Source organism: Barbus barbus (genome assembly GCF_936440315.1).
Source record: "Barbus barbus genome assembly, chromosome: 11".
Lineage (NCBI taxonomy): Eukaryota > Metazoa > Chordata > Actinopteri > Cypriniformes > Cyprinidae > Barbus > Barbus barbus.
In genome coordinates, this window is record NC_136739.1 from 33,135,200 (window position 1) to 33,155,885 (window position 20,686).

The window sequence follows — 20,686 nt, forward strand, 5'->3', positions numbered from 1 at the left end:
TCACTTATGGCTTCCTTTTTGCATGATAGAGCTTTAGTTAGCATCTGCAGGTGGCACGGCAACCACCAACAGTGGTTTCTGGAAGTATTCCTGGGCCCATTTAGTAATGTCAATGACAGAATCATGCTGATGAGTGATGCAGTGTCGTCTGAGGGCCTGAAGACCATGGGCATCCAACAAAGGTCTGCGGCCTTGTCCCTTACGCACAGAGATTTCTCCAGTTTCTCTGAATCTTTTGAAGATGTTATGCACTGCAGATGATGAGATTTGCAAAGCCTTTGCAATTTGACGTTGAGGAATGTTGTTTTTAAAGTATTCCACAATCTTTTTACGCACTCTTTCACAGATTGGAGAGCCTCTGCCCATCTTTACTTCTGAAAGACTCTGCCTCTCTAAGACATCCCTTTTACAGCTAATCATGTTACAGACCTGATGTCAATTAACTTAATTAGTTGCTAGATGTTTTCTCAGCTGAATCGTTTCAAAATTGTATTGCTTTTTCAGCCCTTTGTTGCCCCCGTGCCAGCAGGCATCACATTTGAAATGAGCTCATTTAGTGGATAAAAGTGTCAGTTTTCTCAGTTTAAACATTTGTTGTGTTCTCTATGTTCTATTGTGAATAAAATATTGGCTCATGTGATTCGAAAGTCTTTTAGTTTTCATTTTATTCAAATTTAAAAAACGTCACAACATTTCTGGAATTCGGGTTGTATTCTGATCTCTAGAATAACATTGTTGATGAATAGATGAGAGCGGATCATGAAGTAAGACGGTGTAGTTTCTCACAGTCTGTACGGCTCCAGAGCAGCGGGTCTGTGTTCGTCATGATCCGGATCCTGCAGCGGCTCAACCGGACACATCCACCGCCGCTTGTGTCCAACCGGAACATCAGGCTTTATGTGCTGAGAGATTAAAGCAATCATATTTATTCATCATTTCAGTGTAGAATCAGTAATACTGTGGTCGTAACTGGACTGAGAGTGCATTTTCACTTATTTTGATTGAATTGAATTGAATTTATTATTATAATGCCCTGTCACATGACTCACAGTGCTATCAAAATTCAGGGTTCTTATAGTTATATAAAGCTAAAATCATAAAGAAAAACATTTTTGATACTTGAAATAAAATAATGTAAACTGAAATAAAATAAAATATAAAAATGAATTTTATTTCAGTTAGTTGCCACTGTAACATTTCTCATTTTCATTTAGTTTAACTTTAACTAAATGCTACATTTACATTTAGTCTTTTTGCAGACGTCTTTATCCAAAATGACTTACAAATGAGGACAACAGAAGCAATCAAAACCAACAAAAGAGCAATAATGTAAGTGCTCAGTTAATTCTCAGCACATGAGAACCGTTCACCTAGATATCACACTATAGAGACTGTGACTGTTCCTCGAACTAGAAAACAGAAAACATCCAAACCAATTTATGAGTAACAATTTAACTGATGTTCAAAAAATAAATAATGTACATGATATAATACAGATAAACAAATGATAAAGCTTGGTTTACTGAATATTAGATCCCTTTCTATGAAAGCACGTTTTGTAAATGATATGATCACTGATCATAAACTGGATGTGCTTTGTTTGACAGAAACCTGGCTAAAACCAGATGAATACATTATTTTAAACGAGTCTACCCCCCAAGATTACTGTTACAAACATGAGCGGCGTCCAAAAGGTAAAGGGGGAGGTGTTGCTATAATTTATAGCAATATTCTCAGTATTTCTCAGAAAACATGTTTTAAGTAAAACTCCTTTGAAGTAATGGTGCTTCAGAGAAACACGTGTTAGTGATAAATCCCCTGTGATGTTTGTACTGGCTACTGTATACAGGCCACAGGGCACCATACAGACTTTATTAAAGAATTTACTGATTTTCTATCTGAGGTAGTGTCCTAATTGCTGGTGATTTTAATATCCATGTTGATAATGAAAAAGATGCATTAGGATCAGCGTTCTGAACTCTATTGGGGTTAGACAACACGTGTCAGGTCCTACTCATTGTCAGAGATCTATTCATAGAGATATTGTAGAGCGCAATATTATGTTGCCATATTCAAATTAAGTTTGAAAAATAAAAATGTTAATTGCCACATTCAAATAAATATTTTACACCTGATGAAGGTCAGTGGACCAAAGCATTGCTTGTGATAATACGCTTCAATATTTAGCAAGTACTGATAGTGTGCGGGATCGCATTTTTATACTTTTTTTAATAAAAAAAAAAACAAGTAGATAAAATATAATTAGAATAGAAAGTGCTAATACTAAAACTGAAACAAAAATAAAGACTATAAATGTTTTTTTATATGTATTTAGGAAAAACTAAAACTAGTAAAAATGACAAAAGCACACAGCAATGAACTAAAATGAATATGAAAGCAGAAATATGGAGCTCTGTGATGAGACTCACTGGGGCTTTTGCTCCTGCTCGTCTCTGATCGGGTCTCTGAGCCGGTTTATCAGCAGGTCTGAGGACCGGTTTACATGAGGCTGGATCTCTGGAAACATGATCTGCAGGAAAAAGTCCCGATGTTACTCTGATCCACTCCAGAAAAGTCCAGATAAACCAGATAACATTCACACTACACACACAAAGATAACACACACTCACACGTTAGGTTTCTGTGAATTGTGGGGACTTTCCATAGACTTCTGTTACTTTTATACTGACCAAACTATATTTTCTATTCCCTAACCCTAAACCTACCCCTTACAGAAAACCTGCTTGCATTGTTACACTTTCAGATAAACATCATTTACTATTTTTAATAATTTGTTTCCCTCGTGGGGACCAGGTTTTACTATCATTGTGGGGGGACATTTGGTACACACAATGTAGCAGAAACAAGTACACACACACACACACACACCTGTGTTGTCTGTGGCTTTCGGAGCTGCTGGTGTGTGTCTGTGAAGGACCGTGTGACTGAACTCTTCCTCCAACAGCTGGGACAGAACAGAATCATTTAAAGAACTCTGAGCTGTGAGAGTAGGTTGTCGTGATGTTTGTGACGCTGTACCTGTGTGTCCAGGTGTTTGCTGATGTGCTGCTGCAGTATCGGGCGTTTGAGCAGTGAGTTCACAGATGGACGGTCTCGTGGACTGACCTTGAACAGCTGCTGGAGCAGCAGACACAGATCAGAGCTGTAGCGCTGAGGCACCGGAGTATAGCGCCCCCTACAGATCCTCAGAACCAGCTGCTTCAGATTACTGCCCTCAAACTACAGAAGATACACACACACACACACACAGAGACACACACAATCTGAATCTGTGTGTGTGTGTGCGCGTTTTTGAGGACAAATGAGGACATAAATTTGTATAATAACATGGGTATGACACAGGTATTACAAGGACTGTGTGTGTGTGTGTGTGTGTGTGTGTGTGTGATTCACTTACTGGATGTCTGAGTGTGCAGAGCTCATAGAGAACGCAACCCAGAGACCAGATATCTCTACAGGACATAGATGGTGAAATTGTCAAATGTCAATCCATACAGTTTGTGTGTAACACAGAAGACAAACTCACCTAGGAAGACTTCTTTCTTTTTGTAATGTCAAAACAGTGTTTAATGATTAAGCGGCAACTAGCAAAGACATTATAATGATAAAATACATCAGCTGAACCCAGCAGGTGTTTTGAGAAAGCATATCGTTTTTATTCTTTTATCTGGATGTGAAATGAGCCCTAAATTACAGACCCAGCTAACAGGGAATGTTCCCATAACGTTTTTTAAAGGTTGTGTAAATGTTAGGACAAGATAATGTTATAATGTATAATGTTAATTTATTTAAGGAATGTTCTTATAACACTGTTAATATTTGATATATGTTCTCCTAATATTAAGAGGAACAGTGTTCTTCTGTTTAATAATGTTCTTCTGTAATGGCAATAGAACATTCTCGTAATGTTGTCTAAATGATAGAATGGACTGTTTCTTTAACGTTTGCCAAACCAAGAAGAAACATTCTCAATACATTAAAAAAAACATTCAGAAATAACATTTTCATAACTTAATAGGAATGCTACAGTTTTTATCAGTCGCTAGAGCACATTTCTCATGTTTTTCTAAGCATCTTTCAACTTGACACAACAGTTCATTACACATTCATTTCACAAATGCACGGAAACGACCAAAACACTTCATTAATGTGATTCTTCCATAACACCAGCAAAGGATTTCACCAAACAAACACACTTTCTCACTCATAACTCCACAACCTAAAAACACTAAGAACAGACAGCATTATACAATGTTTGCTTTTGAAACATTTCTTCACAAAACAAGAATGACACTCTGCTGTTTATAATTCACTGCAGTATATGTTACATGCTCCGTGTTTACATTACAGTACAAAATTATTCCTAAGTTTTCCCCTTTTGTACAGATAGTAATGAAAGTGAAAGACTAACACTAGGGAAGATTTTCAGCTACATGCAACTGCTTTGATAGTATTTGATTTTTTACATTCAGAATATTTTTCTATATGATATTACACTCTTAAAAGTAAAGATGCTTAAAAGGTTCTTCACAGCGATGCCATAGAAGAACAATTTTTTGTTCCACAAAGAACCATTCAGTCAAAGGTTCATCTCTTTCTTACCTTTTTATAATCTGAAGAACCTTCTTTCGCCACAAAGAAGCTTTTGTGAAACAGAAAGGTTCTTCAGATGTTAAAGATTCTTTATGGAACCATTTAGACACAAAAGGTTCTTCTATGGCATCGTGAAGCACCTTTATTTCTAAGAGTGTAACTCTCTTATAACACTAGTTTGTGATTTGGGAAAGACTCAGATGGAGAGCTGAGGAACGTACGTTTTGTTGTTGTACGGTCGGTTCTCACAGATCTCTGGAGACAGATAGTACGGCGTCCCGACGCAGGTTCTGGCGAGTTCCATGGTGCTGCTCGACACAGACGACAGAAGAACGTCAGAACAAACCTCAGACGATCAGATGAACACAATCACTCTCACCTGTTTAGCATCCTGGCGATGCCAAAGTCTCCCAGCTTGACCTTCCGGCCTCCCTGAGCGAGGAAGATGTTCTGGAGCACATGATGGACAGAATCAGACGGTTAGGGGTTAACGGCGCTTTAACACACGCGTGTTTCGCCGTACCTGAGCTTTGATGTCTCTGTGTAGGATCTTTCTGTCGTGAATGTGCTTCAGTCCCAGACAGATCTGAACAAACCAGTCCACAATCTGAAACACACACACTCAAACAATTACATCTGAGAAAAACACCTTCAGTCACCATTACATCCATCTAAAACTACAGCACACACAATTAACGTGTATAATTATCATTTCCATTTAAAAAAAATGCAGTTCTTTAAACTCTCTATTTATGTAAGAATCCTTCATATGGCAATATCATGCATTATCATTAAGACGATTTACAGTAATATTTTTATGGAAGTCGATAAAAGATAAGTTTTATTTCACAATTTAGACTTTTCCTCTGAACTGGAAGATGTAAACTTTACAATTTGTATCTAGACGGATGTACTGTTACTTCCTGTACAAATTTGGGTGTTATATTAGACAGCAACTTGTCTTTTGAAAATCATATTTCCCATGTTACAAAAACAGCATTCTTCCATCTTAGAAACATTGCCAAGCTTCGAAACATGCTCCCTGTTTCTGATGCAGAAAAGCTAGTTCATGCATTCATGACCTCTAGACTGGACTATTGTAATGCACTGCTAGCTGGTTGTCCTGCATCTTCAATAAACAAGCTACAGATAGTCCAAAATGCAGCGGCTAGAGTCCTAGAGTCTAGAGTTTGTGTGTTTGACCTGCTGCTCTGTGAAGGGTTTTCCTCTCTGTGTCCTGATTCTGTGCATCAGATCGCCGGCGTCACAGTATTCCATCACGATGCAGAGGTTATTCCTGTCTGGATATCATACACAAACACAACATCACATACACATGAATCTATATCAGAGATAGAGTGAGTGCACACACACTGGAATACTGCTGAAGACTAATGCAGCAACTGACCGTGAAATGATTTATAAAACGCCACAATGTTTGGATGTTTCATTTTGGACAGCAGAGTCACTTCCTTTCTGGAGGCATCCTTATCCCGAGAGGACAACTGCTGGACATGTGATGGAGAGAGAGAGAGAGAGAGAGACACAAGACTTGTACACTTCCTTACAGAGCACAATGTCCTCAGCAAAAGTCAAATTGGATTCTTACCAAATTATAGAACAACAGACCACATCTTCACCCTACACACCCTGATCCACAAATACATTAACCAAAACAAAACCAAAATATTCATTTGCTTTGTAGATTTCCAAAAGGCCTTTGATTCAGTTTGGCATGAAGGTCTGCTGTCAAAACTTCTAGAATCAGGGATTTGGGGTAAAACATACAATATTATAAAATTGGAAATAAACGAACAGAGTTCTTCACTCAAGGGCGGGGTGTGAGGCAGGGCTGTCCACTATCACCGACCCTCTTCAATATCTACATTAATGAACTGGCAAAACTCCTGGAACAATCAGCAGCACCTGGCCTCACACTACATGACTCCAACATTAAGTTCTTGCTGTTTGCAGATGATCTGGTTCTGCTGTCTCCAACAGAAGAGGGTCTACAGCAGAACCTGGACATCCTGCACAAGTTCTGTCAGACCTGGGCCCTGACTATTTCCTAACAAAACCAGTACTAACATTCCAGAAAAGACCCAGACTTCAGGGAAAGAGACACAATTTCACCCTTGGTACGACCAATATTGAACATGCCACAAACTACACATACCTCGGGCTGAAGATAAATGCAACTGGTAAACTACATTTGGCTGTGAATGAACTGAAAGAGAAAGCAAGAAGGGCCTTTTACGCCATCAAAAAATCTATCCAAATTCAAATACCAATTAGAATCTGGCTCAAAATATTCCAATCAGTCATAGAACCTATTGCATTATATGGCAGTGAAGTGTGGGGTCCTCTCCTAAATCACCAATTTGAAAAATGGGACAAAAATCCGCTTGAATCCCTGAGTTCTGTAAGAGCATCCTCGGAGTACAGAGGAGCACACCCAACAACGCATGCAGGGCAGAATTAGGCCAATACCCTCTACTAATGCACCATGAGAAACGAGCCATCACATTCTGGAAACACTTAAAAATAAGCGACCCCAACTCTTATCATTTTTGTCACGGAACGCTAAGAGGAGCGCCGTGGAAAGACGTAGTCAGGGTCCAGATGCAGGTGAGGTGCTTTTAATAATAAACAAAAAGGCCAACACGGCACAAAAAAGCAAAACAGAAAAGGACTGGGATACAAACGGCAACAAAGTGCATGTATCCCAGACCAGAGCCAACACTAGAAATACAAAACACATCAAATAACAATTAACAAATAATGAACCCAGCCAGAGCGGTGGGAGATGGGCAATGGGGAACAGCTGCGGGTGTAATGAGTGTGACAGGTGTATGTAATAATAAAAATAATAATTCATTACATTTATATAGCGCTTTTCTGCTTTTTCTAAGCACTCAAAGAGCTCTACATTGTGAGGGGTGGTGTCTCCTCATCCACCACCAGTGTGCAGCATCCATAGTGCGCCAGAACGCCCACCACACACCAGCTTACTGGTGGAGAGGAGACAGAGTGATGAAGCCAATCAGTGTAAGGGGATGATTAGGAGGCCATGATGGTCAGAGACCAATGGGAAATTTGGCCAGGATGCCGAGGTCACACCTCTACTCTTTTCGAAAGACATCCTGGGATTTTTAATGACCACAGAGAGTCAGGACCTCGGTTTAACGTCTCATCCGAAAGACGGTGCTTTTTGACAGTATAGTGTCCCCGTCAGTATACTGGGCGTTAGGACCCACACAGAGCACAGGGTGAGCACCCCCTGCTGGCCTCACTAACACCTCTTCCAACAGCAACCTAGTTTTCACCGGAGGACTCCCATCCAGGTACTGACCAGCTCAACCCTGCTTAGCTTCAGTGGGCAACCGGTCTTGAGCTACAGGGTGATATGGGTGCATGTGACAGGTGTATGTGTTTACGGGAGATGAGTCCGGGAGGAAGGGAGATGGTGACCTCTGGTGGAGACAGGAAGAACTGCCGGGCCCGGACTCATGACAATTTTAAAGCCCTTAAAACCCATGAAGTGAACCCTGAAAAACGTCCCCTGATTCAGATGGTCCTGAAGCTGCAAACACAAACTAACATGACTAACAACATCCAGCATCAGGACACTGAAACATCCAGCCACAGAATTCGGCCCAACCAAATTATAAAAGCACAAAAAGAAAATGATCTAACCTATTGGAAAGAAACAACAGAAAAACAAAGTAAACTTGAATGTTATTTGGCCCTAAATAGAGATTCCACAACTGCAGAATATCTGAGTACAGTGAAAGACTGTAAACTAAGAAGACAGATGACGAGGTACAGACTGAGCGGTCATACTCTGACTATAGAGACGGGCAGATATCGACAGCACTGGCTGCCCAGAGAGAGCCGCATCTGTCCATACTGTACTCATGGAGAAGTGGAGACAGAGCAACACTTCCTCACCAGCTGTCCTAACTATCAACACATTAGAGAGGCTTTTGATCCAGAATTTGAAACACTTTACCCTGACTTCAAAATGTTAAACAAGAAAACACAACTTCAGTATTTATTAGGTGAAAAACAAGATTGTATCTCACTAGCAGCAAGATACATTGATGCCTGTCACAAAAAGAGGGAGGAGTCAACAAATCAGTGATGCGCCCACACACACACACACACACACACACGCACACACAAACACGCACGCACACACACAACACTTAATTTTTTAATTGTTCATAGAATTCTAAAATGTTGATTTGTTCTACTTTTTTTATGTATCTACATGCATGCTTTTGTTGCATATACAGGTGCATCTCAATAAATTAGAATGTTGTGAAAAAGTTTATTTTTTCTTGTAAGTTATTTCAAAAAGTGAAACTTTCATATATTTTAGATTCATTGCATGTAAAGTAAAACATTTCAAAAGTTATTTTGTTTTAATTTTGATGATTAGAGCTTACAGCTCATGAAAGTCAAAAATCAGTTTCTCAAAATATTTGAATATTTACATTTGAGTTTCAATTAATGGCCATCTCTACAGTATAAATTCAGGGTCTCTCTTGTTCCTTGAAACCACAATAATGGAGAAGACTGCTGACTTGGCAATGATCCAGAAGATGAACATTGACGCCCTCCACAAAGAGGGTAAGACACAGAGGGTCATTACTGAAAGCTGTGGCTGTTCACAGAGTGCTGTATCAAAGCATATTAAATACAAAGTTGACTGGAAGGAAGAATTTGGGTAGGAAAAGGTGCACAAGCAACAGGGATGACCGCAAGCTTGAGAATACTGTCAAGCCAAGCTGATTCAAACACTTGAGAGAGCTTCACAAGGAGTGGACTGAAGCTGGAGTCAGTGCATCAAGAGTCTCCACGCTCAGACGTCTTCAGGAAAAGAGCTACCAAGCCACTTCTGAACCAGAGACAACATCAGAAGCATCTTACCTGGGCTGTGGAGAAAAAGAACTGGACTGTTGCTCAGTGCTCCAAAGTCCTCTTTTCAGATGAAAGTAAATTTTGCATTTCATTTGGAAATCAAGGTCCCAGAGTCTGGAGGAAGAGTGGAGAAGCACAGAATCCATGTTGCTTGAAGTCCAGTGTGAAGTTTCCACAGTCAGAGATGATTTGGGCTGCCATGGCATCTGCTGGAGTTGGTCCACTGTGTTTTCTGAAGTCCACAGTCAACGCAGCCATCTACCAGGAGATTTTAGAGCGCTTTATGCTTCCTTCTGCTGACAAGCTTTATGGAGATGCTGATTTCATTTTCCAGCAGGACTCGGCACCTGCCCACACTGCCAAAGGTACCAAAAGCTGGTTCAATGACCGTGGTGTTACTGTGCTTGATTGGCCAGCAAACTCGCCTGACCTGAACCCCACAGAGAATCTATGAGGTATTGTCAAGAGGAAGATGAGAGACACCAGACCCAACAATGCAGATGAGCTGAAGGCCGCTATCAAAGCAACCTGGGCTTCCATTACACCTGAGCAGTGCCACAGGCTGACCACCTTCATACCACGCCGCATTGATGCAGTAATTAAAGCAAAAGGAGCCTCTACCAAGTATTGAATGCATATACAGTAAATGAACATACTTCCCAGAAGGCCAACAATTCACTAAAAATGTGTTTTTTTATTGGTCTTATGAAGTATTCTAATTTGTTAAGATTTGTTGAATTGGTGGGTTTTTGTTTAATGTGAGCCTAAATCATCACAAATAAAAGAACCAAAGAATTAAACTCCTTCAGTCTGTGTGCACTGAATTTATTTAATACACGAGTTTCACAATTTGAGTTGAATTACTGAAATAAATGAACTTATCCACGACATTCTAATTTATTGAGATGCACCTGTCCATCTGTTCTAGATTCAGTGCAGAGGTGGGTAAAGTACCCAAACACTGTCCTCAAGTAAAAGTAATAGTCTCAATAGTTACTTGAGTAAAAAAGTATCGGATAAAAAAACTGAAAGTCATGTCCCGATCATTATTGCAGCCTGATGAAGAGTAATTAGTCTGAATGTCTCAGGAATGTCTCACCTGTCTCAGGTTGATCTCTTTGATGACGCAGAGCTGCGCGCCCCCGCGCCGGTGTTTGACCAGCAGCGCGCGCCCGAACGCGCCCTGACCCACCTGCCGGAGCACCTCATACTGATCCATCACTGTGATGAAGATGAGGAAGAGGAGGATGAAGAGGACGAAGATGATGGTTTCTGCTGGACGGCCAGCAGGACTCGCGTGAGCTCGAGCGGCGCATCACCATAGCAACGCGTCAACAGCGTCATCTGACAGCGTCACTGAGCAGTGTTGTCATGTCCACTTAGAATCCTTTTCTTCAGAAGTGCCTAACAACAAATTTAGCTTTTTAGAAAAATTATTGCCAACTTTTAGCAACTGTGACTCAAATGATAAAAAGGCGCATATTTTCCTTTAAATGAAAACAAAAAGAGGAGCTGAAAGGTGTCAGTACACACATCACCTGAATTAATACTTGTTCAGAATGTGTATTTAATAAGAAAATGCATGAAATGGAATTGTTCAAAAATGTGCAAATGATTATTAAAAAAATATATATATATGCTATTGTTTATATTTTAATATTGTATTTATTTTTTGTTTTACTAACAAAATGTTGAAACAAATGAACATTTTAAATATATATATGTTTTATTGAATGCTTGAAAAAACAATAACACTTGTCATCATTGTGAAATCATAACAATACAAGAGTCCAGAGGAAGTGCCAGGTCCTTCAGTAAAGCCATCGTTCTTCTCCTCCTGAGACCCAGCTGTGGAGCTTGTGCCGCTGTAGTGTTCTATTGCAGCGAGTTCCTCTGAGACCTCACACGTCACGGCTGTAGGTCTGGGGGTCCTGTACAGAGCGCATTCAGGGCTTTACAGAGATACTAAATGACTGGATGTTTCACCATCACCACTCTCTCTCCTCGGTCTTTAAAGATGATACATTTAATTTAGTGAAACATTTTACATCCTGATGGAAATATGATTATATTTTGTAATTGTCATTTAAATCTGAATAATTTTCTAATTGTTTGTCATAAAGCAACATCTCAGGAAAATGTTATGGGTTTTCAAATTCAAATATGGCTTCCTGTTATGAGACAGAATATCATTTCATAAATGTGCTCTGTGGAGGACACCAGGAATAAAAGCATGTTTATGATGCATTTTGGGAGACATAACAATTGAATAGGAAAATAAATTATATATCTATTTTATGAAATATTAGATATTATTATGAAAATCTGGCCAATTATTACTCCCATTATGACAATAATTTTTTCAACATGCTGTCCCAACAGCAACACATTAATATGCAAATTAGATACAGTATAGATACACTGTGTTTAATGGGAAAACCAGTTTATGGAAATTTGTAGACATACTGCATAAAACAATGGTATATCAAATAATTTTGTTATGTATTTTAGAACATAGTTGAGAATCATCCTTAAAGTTTAGAAGAAAAAATCTCATTGTTTTAGCCTTTTTGATGTCTATTCATGCAATCATGCAAAAACATGAATAAAATATCATTTAATACATGTAAGTTATAGGCTACTCAATATAGGTCAAATGTAATGCGTTTTGATTCTTTCGTCAAATAAAAGTGAACTGCGGGCTCTTTGGTTCGTTCACGGTTTTATATCCAGTGTTGGGCACAGATATGAGAGTATTTTAAAATAAAACACCAAATACATTAATTTGAAGTGTATCAGAATAAATACAGAAGCCACACCATGTATCAAAATAAACGACTGTATTTTCGAAAATATTAAAACAAGACTTTTACTGATTGAGTAAACAATGTTTGATATTCATGCAATAAATCTGACATATGCAACTAATATTCACATACCACTGTGATCCAGATGAAGTTAGTTTTGAAGTAACAGTTCTCGAACGACTCTTAATTGTATCCTAATTTATTTTCTTGGTGTTTGTAACAAAGGGCCTACTTCTCATCAGCAACACTGACTCAATGACAGACAAGTCCTTCATAAGAACACAACTGACTGCATATTCATAGCAACTGGTTTCTAACTAATTAATCATTTGATTGTTAATCAAATATAATAATAAATTATGTGTCATGATTCTACTACTTCAATTAGGGTACAATATTCAGCAATCAAATATTTATTTATCAATCATTGGACAACTATTTGGAAGTTTTAGTATTTCAAGAATTATGAAATGATCAATATGCTTTGATTTTAAATGTGGCCAGAAATGAAAGTAGCAACAGAACTTGTGAAGGAGTATTAACCCAACTCCAAACACCGAATCTACTGAGGAACCAATCAGAGGCCGCGCTTTTATCATGTCATCATGTAGACTTTTAAAGTATTGTACAGTATTTTAAAACTACTAAAATACAAAACATTAAAGTATTTTCATACAAAATACGAAGCCATTTTCATCAACCCTATCAAATACAAATGACAAAATCCTATTTATATTTGAAATACGTTTGACTGGTGATCAGGTCATTGAGATGAAGGGTGTCTCATGTTATCCTGCTCAAACACAATGCAAGCGTCATGTTTACAGCTGAGTATTAACAGTGATTTCAATCCGTAACTCTACTAGCTTCAGCAGATGCTGTTCAAAGCCAAACTGAAGTTCAAGGGCATAGGTTTGATTTGGATCGCTAGTTTTATGACATTAAAAAGTACGATGTTTAGAAATAGAATATCAATATTTCCATTCCAATGATTCAACACAAATATATATTCAGCTGCTAACTAGTGAAACACATTAATATGACGAGCTGCAGCGATAATATAATAGTGAATGAGAGTATAGTCAGTATTTATGAAACATGTATTTCAAATATAAATAGGATTTTGTCATTTCTATTTGATAGGGTTGATGAAAATGGCTTCGTATTTTGGTCACTGAAACGCTGCTTGGACGTTGTTTGTTTTAGTAGCCTATGCATCATGTTCTGTTCAAATATAGATGTATTCGTCACATAACCAACCTCTGGACATTAGATCCTCACTAATTCATATTCAGACTCATCTTTTCTCTTTGCCCTATGATCTCATGTAATTCCAGTTGGAATAGGAGAATTAAAAATAAATAATTCTAATTCATTGCCAAGGTAATGTAAGAAAGTTCATTTCCCATTTTCAATTAAGTGCAAGTACTAAAATTAAACACTAAAACAAAACAAAAGATTAAAAACTCTATGGACATGAAAACCACAAAACTACTAAAAAATGATAAAAATAAAATCCAACTTAAAATATTAACAGAAATGATAATAGCATATGAATAATACTAAAACACTGAAATTGACATTAAAATATTTTAATAATAAAAAAATTATGTAAGGAATAATGCAAATATTAAAACCTTGCGATATAATGTGAATGATTGTGGAAACCATCCCAGTCAGTGAAAAGGCTCTATTTTCTGGTCTTAGAGAAGGACTGGATGGTGGTTTTCTGATAAAACATCAATTCCTGCTGAATAAACAGAAGCTCGACGCCGAGAGATCCAGCCTTTATGAGCTGAGCTCTCCAGATGTTGATTTAATTACACGTTAATAATCTCGCCAATTCACAGCCTTACCGGACCTCCGTATGAAGATGAAGCTGTCCATCATAGATTCCAGCAGCTGCAGCTCCCCGCGGCTCAATAAGGGAGCTCTCTTCTGCCAAATTACTGGAGGAGGAAAATACAGAGGAATCTGGATGAGCTGCGGGGCGTTTGGACGGATGAGGTGAACGGCAGGTTAATGTAGCAGACAAATGAGCCAATAAAAGCAGAATTGAGATGAACGACGGTGTCCATCGGCTCCTGGCTGAGAAATAAAGCCTGATGAATGACGGAGGCAGGAGCGTTTATACATGTAGAAAAACCACCGCGCGCCGGTGCTTGAGAAAGCATTTGGTGGAAACACATTTATTGGCTCTCAAACTGAAATAAAAATGGACTTGCAGCAGTAAACACTGAACAGTCTTTCAGACTTCCGTTTCTAAAAGAAAAAACTGATTTATATAGAGAGTTCATATAAATGTGCAAAACTGTTGTTCTTTTTCCTCTTTTTATTTCCCCAGCACGAATATAATATTAAAAGACCCCCAAACAAACAGAACAGGAACATGACATGACGTGTGAAAACAGCAAACAACTCATTAACTCGTTAAAAACATGACAGTGCGTATGTCTTAAATTAATAACAAAGACATTAACCAGAAATATGCTTCACAGAGGAAACAGAATCAACTGAATTCAACTATCAATTATTTACAAAAAGCAGGTTGTGTTTGTCACGAGACGGCGCTAGTTTTTGTTCGTCCGACTGAAGGCACACGACGGCTGGTGGAGGAAGTGAGAGATGTGGAAGAAGTCCATCTGAAGTGGAACACGAAGGAACCAATAAACAGAGATATAAAAATAAAGAAGAACAGTTCGGCTGTATGTTGATATGTTCCAGTCAGCTGTTGAGTTGGGATTGGAGCTCAGTCTGTCTGCCAGAAGAGTTGGCTGAGTGTTGAGGAATAACAGCCGGACAATATGAGGACAAATCCACCCGACTGACCTCCAGCACACGGCCGGTCACTGCAGGAGACACAGCACACTCAGAACAAACCCAACACACACCATATCCACCGATACACAGCCTGGACCGAGGCATGAGGATCTGCTTAAGATGCAGTGTTTTTCTTTTTGTTGCATCATCTGTGGGTCTCAAGCTGGACTGAACCAGACGTTTGAGCAACAATCACAACATGGACCAACACAAGCAAACGATAGTGGTCGACTGATATGAGTATTTAATGACCAAAGCAGCAGGGTGGCCTAAGGCTGATATCAAGCTGATTATATATAATTATTAACATGTATTTAAAGTGCCCCTATTATGGGTTATGAAAGGTTCATATTTTGGTTTTGGGAGTCCCCAACAGCAGGTTGACATGCATGCAAGGACAAAAAACACTTTAATTTTCTTATAATATGCATTTATTTTAACCTTATTTGCTCAATGATTCATTTTTCCAAGCCCCTCCCCTGTGTGACGCTAACCTGCGCTGATTGGTCGATTTTATTTAAAGCAGTGTTTGTGTGTACAGCGTTACCGGGGAAACCGCTATATTTAACGATCAAAAACAATCAAACAAGTGAGCGGGCAATATGCTAATGCTTGGGATTGGTGTTAAAAACGACTGGTTTCAGTGACTCAGAGTGACTCTTGAGAATAGCTTTATACACGGAGCCCTTTCAGAACTTTGCAGGATGTTTTCATTCACTTCAAACACTGCATGAAAGCTCATTTTCAAAATACATAATAGGGGCATTTTAAATAATACATGTAATAAATTTATTTAATTTACATAATACTGAATTAGAAAATTGATTAAATTTAACAAGATAAATCTGTAAAAAATACTATACATTTATTCTATAATCCTATTACAATATTTTCTTCCACAAAAAAAAGCTAATAAACACTTTAACCAAGAAATTGGACTTATATATTAGTATAAGATTAGTATAGATATACTGATATATTAGTCCTCCTCTAGTAAACTGAATTTCACTCTTCTCCAGTGAATTATGATTATGACTTAAAGCAACGTTACCCGGCCAATAATAATAATAACTAGATATTGAACAAACACAAGGCCAGCTTTAAAACACTCTGTTTATCATGTACAGATGAAATACTAACAATTTTACAAAAAACACTGAACCCTGAGGAGGAGGAAGAGGCAGGATCATCATCATCATCATGGCTCCTCTCTCAGGTGTGTCTCTACATCAGGACCGGCCAACTCTGGTCCACTTTCCTGCAGAGTTTGGCTCCAGCCTTCACGAGTCCATCAGCTTGTGGCTTTCTGGTGATCGTGAAGAGCTTGATGAGCGAAACTCTGCAGGATCTGGAGCTAGGCCAGATCTAGGGTTACCTGTGTGACCTACACTGAGATCTGTAGACAGCGCTTTCCTCGTCAGCCTCCTGCCTCGAGCCGTGGGCCGGATCCCCCCCGCAGCCTACAGAGCATCAACACACATTACATTCACATGTACTTACACTCTATTGATCTGTGACCTGTGCTGGCAGAATGAGTGTGAACGCACACGGGCTAATTTTGAATTTTGTAAAATTTCAAATTTTGGTTGAATTTGAGATTTTCACAAAAATAACTTCATTAAACCCTCGTCTAGCGGTCCCAGTGCTCCACATAGTAATTAACATCTAAAAGTATGTTTTCTGAGAGGAGTACCTTTTCTCCTCTGATTCTCATCCGAAGCGCGCACACAAAGACGTTACACATAAACACAGATTTACAGCAGGCTACATATATTAAAGTATTCATGTAAGCATAATCTGTTATATCTTAAGTGAACGTTTGGGGGAAACATCGGATGTGTAACGATCTATAAGATCTGTGTGTTAATATCCAGGCCGTCTGTCGCTTTACTGTTCATCTAACATCTAACTCGCTGCTTGATTGAACTGCTTTTGTAATTTTAATAATCTATTTATTTTTAATGAACACACTAAAGTAATTTTTACATTTTACTATTTGTTTTTCTTGAATGCTTATGTTCAGATGTAAAATTAAAAGAGTAGGTAATAAACTTGTTTCTTTCTTATATTTGTTGATTTTTTGCATCGTTTCTTATAACATCAAAGATGAAATAAAAACAGCTATATAGTGATTATTAATCTAGTAATTATTATTAAGAAAAGAAGTGGGGGTAAAGATGTAATGTTGCTGGTGGTTTTGCTTTGAAACCTTCAGAAAACTTTACTTCAGTTGTTCTCTAAATGTACTTTGCTGATTCCATCGATTTCAAACAGCTGTAGCTCCGGCATTTCTCGTCTGATTCCAACAAATCATACATCATTTTGAAGGTCTTTTTTTGTGTGAAAATTTGCTCATTGTGACTCATTTTGCCAGCACAGGTCACATTTATATTTTATATTGATAATTCATTCAAACTTTGGCAGATTTGCTGTGAGTTAAAGTGGCCAATAATGGCTTTATAATATTCTGAAGTAGCATGTTAATGTGATCTGGATTGTGATTGGTGGGCTGACCTGACTGGACAGCGTGGGCGGGGCTTGAAGTAACGGAGGGCGGATCTGAGGGCTGTACTGGAAGCGCACCTCACCTGACACAACAACACACCTGATGATCCTCAAAACATCCTCAACACTTTATTAATCACCAGACAGGACCAGAGGACTCACCTTGTCCTGAAACCAAGGATCTGGAGAAGTGAGGCATGATGGGAACAGTGTTGAGGCTGGGACGGAAGTTCTTCACGTTAGTGAGGTGTGTTGGTGTGGGAGACTGGGCCGGAGACGAGGACGGGCTTCCCAGCTGAGGACTGCTCTGTGAACAAACAGATAAACATCCAGATGATGTTCACCCTCAGATCATCTGAGATCAGGATGAGTGTTTCTTCATCAGGTTTGGAGAAATGTGTCACAGCTGATAAAAACACGCCAGGTGCAACATGTTTTTATCAGCTGTTTGGACTCTCATTCTGACGGCACCCATTCACTGCAGAGCATCCATTGCTGAGACACTGATAAATAGGGCTGCACGATAAATCGCAATTATGATTTCATGAAAACACAAAAGCTGTGATAGTCATGCGCATCTCTCAGTGAAGCAGGGTTCTGTGATCAGTAGTAAATCTTCATCTGAAGGACAGAGAAACTCAGAAGAAACCCAGGAGATCCCTATAGCGCTAGCTGAATAAACAGAAGATTTAACTGCTTTCATTGATTCAACGACTAATAAACACACGACTACGACAATATATGATTTATCTGAGTTCTTATGATTTTCATTATAAAGTATATAAGAATGCAGTGCCTGTAGAATACTATGAAATATGTTCCTTATTCTGTGTAAGAACCACATCATCTCACAGGATTTATTTCAAACACTCGACTGAGTGAGTTTGGAGTAAAAACATGTTATTAAATGTGGTATTTCACCTGCTTTCAGATGGAGCTGCATTTACTACACAGCCGTAGTTCACTGAGAAGCATCTTTATCACAAACAATATCTTTGATTTCATTATCGTGCGATTATATCATCTGCAATCTTTTTTTTTTTTTGCGTAGCTTGTCAGTGAACTACGGCTCTTTGTAGTAAATGCAGCTCCATCTGAAAGCAGGTGATGGAGATTTACTACTAATCACAGAACCGGTTTTACTGACGGCCCTAGGATGCAGAGACACATTTCTCCAAATCTGATGAAGAAACAAACTCATCCTAATCTCGGATGGCCTGGATGAGCACATTTACAGCACATTTCATTTTTGGGAGAACTATACTTTTAAGATTACATAAGAGCATATTGAGGTGCATGAGTTATATGCCACAAAAACAAATGGTTTCAGCGTTTCACACTGAAGTAGAAAAATGATTGAATATTGAGTGTAATGTGGTGCGTTCTTACTCGAGACGGCTCCAGACCGCAGACGCCGCTGGGCCTCTGTGAGCTGTAGTATTTGTTGTGTTTCCACTGCAGCTGTGACTGAGGCTGAGGCTGCTGGGACGCAGGTAACGCCAGGTGCATCATCACCATTCCCCCTGCACACACACACACACACAATTAAGTGAAGTGACATACGGCCAAGTATGGTGACCCATACTCGGAATTCGTGCTCTGCATTTAACCCATCCAACGTGCACACACACACAGCAGTGAACACACACACACACACACACACACACACACACACACACACACACACACACACACACACAGTGAACACACACACACACACACACACACACACACACACACAGCAGTGAACACACACACACACCGTGAACACACACACACACACAGCAGTGAACACACACACACACACACACACACCGTGAACACACACACACACAGCAGTGAACACACACACACCGTGAACACACACACACACAGCAGTGAACACACACACACCGTGAACACACACACACACACACAGCAGTGAACACACACACACCGTGAACACACACACACACACCGTGAACACACACACACACAGCAGTGAACACACACACACAGTGAACACACACCCGGAGCAGTGGGCAGCATTTATGCTGCAGCGCCCGGGGAGCAGTTGGGGGTTCGGTGCCTTGCTCAAGGGCACCTCAGTCGTGGTATTGAGGGTGGAGAGAGCGCTGGACATTCACTCCCCCCACCTACAATCCCTGCCGGCCCGAGACTCGAACCCACAACCTTTGGATTACGAGTCCAACTCTCTAACCATTAGGCCACGACTTCCCCAATGCCTTCAAGACCATTTACAACATCAGAATCATAACAGGCTATAAGTAGCTCATAACTCGCCAATTAAGGAGAAAATCTTTAAAATACTGGGCGTCTCAGTCCTAAATGTAAGATTCCTAAATTTTTGCTCTAAGAGTATTTCACAAAGTGTTTTAGCACTAAAACTATCTCCTAAATCTGTGAAAGTCACTAAGACCAAGCCACAAACTGTCCTAAAATAGCTGTTTCCGGCCTTAGAACATAAATATTTCAGAAACATTTGATGATAATGAGCTTTTAAAAAGGTATCGCCTTTGGTTTTGGAGGTTATCCCAACTCCAGGTTTTCTTTTGATTATATCCTTGTTTTCATTACCCATGATCCATTTTTATTTTTAAATCTTTATTTGAATATGGCAACATAATATCGCACTCTACAATATTTCTATGAATAAACCTCTGACGGAGACTATCAGCCAATCACTGTGTGCATAGTTAATGAGCATGCTGACATCATCCAGAGCAACGAGGGAAACCCCGCCCCTTTACTCTGAGCTCAAGACTTCTCTCTATTCCTCAGCACAAGTGTGTCTCAGCAGCTTTGAGAACAGGTTTTAAGAGAGAACTCTTAGCTAAAAACCTTTACTGCTCTTTAGGAGAACTCTTAGTGCTGAGATCAAATGTTTTGTGAATACAGGCCCAGGTCTTTTATTCTGGCACCTTCACTTCGTAAGAACCATAACAATGAACGTTAGGAAAATTATGAATCCACGGTCAAAGCAGCATTATTTTAGTTAACTAAAACAACAACAA

General features: G+C 39.2%; 2 protein-coding genes across 8 annotated transcripts in view; both read right to left on the reverse strand.

The window, feature by feature from the left end:
- Positions 1-10,865, reverse strand: part of LOC306877017 (serine/threonine-protein kinase Nek5) — an 18,809-nt gene extending 7,944 nt beyond the window's left edge. Inside the window, exons 1-11 of the mRNA XM_079428532.1 lie at positions 10,640-10,865; positions 6,023-6,119; positions 5,818-5,915; positions 5,138-5,221; positions 4,994-5,064; positions 4,836-4,922; positions 3,419-3,473; positions 3,040-3,240; positions 2,890-2,965; positions 2,430-2,530; positions 787-902 (exon numbers count right to left, since the gene is read on the reverse strand). Coding sequence (XP_079284658.1) covers positions 787-902; positions 2,430-2,530; positions 2,890-2,965; positions 3,040-3,240; positions 3,419-3,473; positions 4,836-4,922; positions 4,994-5,064; positions 5,138-5,221; positions 5,818-5,915; positions 6,023-6,119; positions 10,640-10,759 — 1,106 coding nt within the window. The 5' untranslated portion in view covers positions 10,760-10,865. The remainder of the gene's footprint in view (positions 1-786; positions 903-2,429; positions 2,531-2,889; positions 2,966-3,039; positions 3,241-3,418; positions 3,474-4,835; positions 4,923-4,993; positions 5,065-5,137; positions 5,222-5,817; positions 5,916-6,022; positions 6,120-10,639) is intronic.
- A 3,614-nt stretch (positions 10,866-14,479) lies between these two features.
- LOC306876960 (R3H domain-containing protein 1-like) overlaps positions 14,480-20,686 on the reverse strand; it is a 61,230-nt gene continuing 55,023 nt past the window's right edge. For 5 of the 7 annotated variants that reach the window (XM_079428438.1, XM_079428441.1, XM_079428442.1 and 2 more), the window contains 5 exons: positions 19,062-19,195; positions 17,835-17,979; positions 17,682-17,755; positions 16,556-16,627; positions 14,481-15,196 (listed from right to left, as the gene is read on the reverse strand). In XM_079428438.1, the coding sequence (XP_079284564.1) occupies positions 15,194-15,196; positions 16,556-16,627; positions 17,682-17,755; positions 17,835-17,979; positions 19,062-19,195 (428 nt within the window). In that variant the 3' untranslated portion in view covers positions 14,481-15,193. Of the gene's footprint in view, positions 15,197-16,542; positions 16,628-17,681; positions 17,756-17,834; positions 17,980-19,061; positions 19,196-20,686 lie in introns of all 7 variants that reach the window. The other 2 variants (XM_079428437.1, XM_079428436.1) reach the window with 2 other exon arrangements.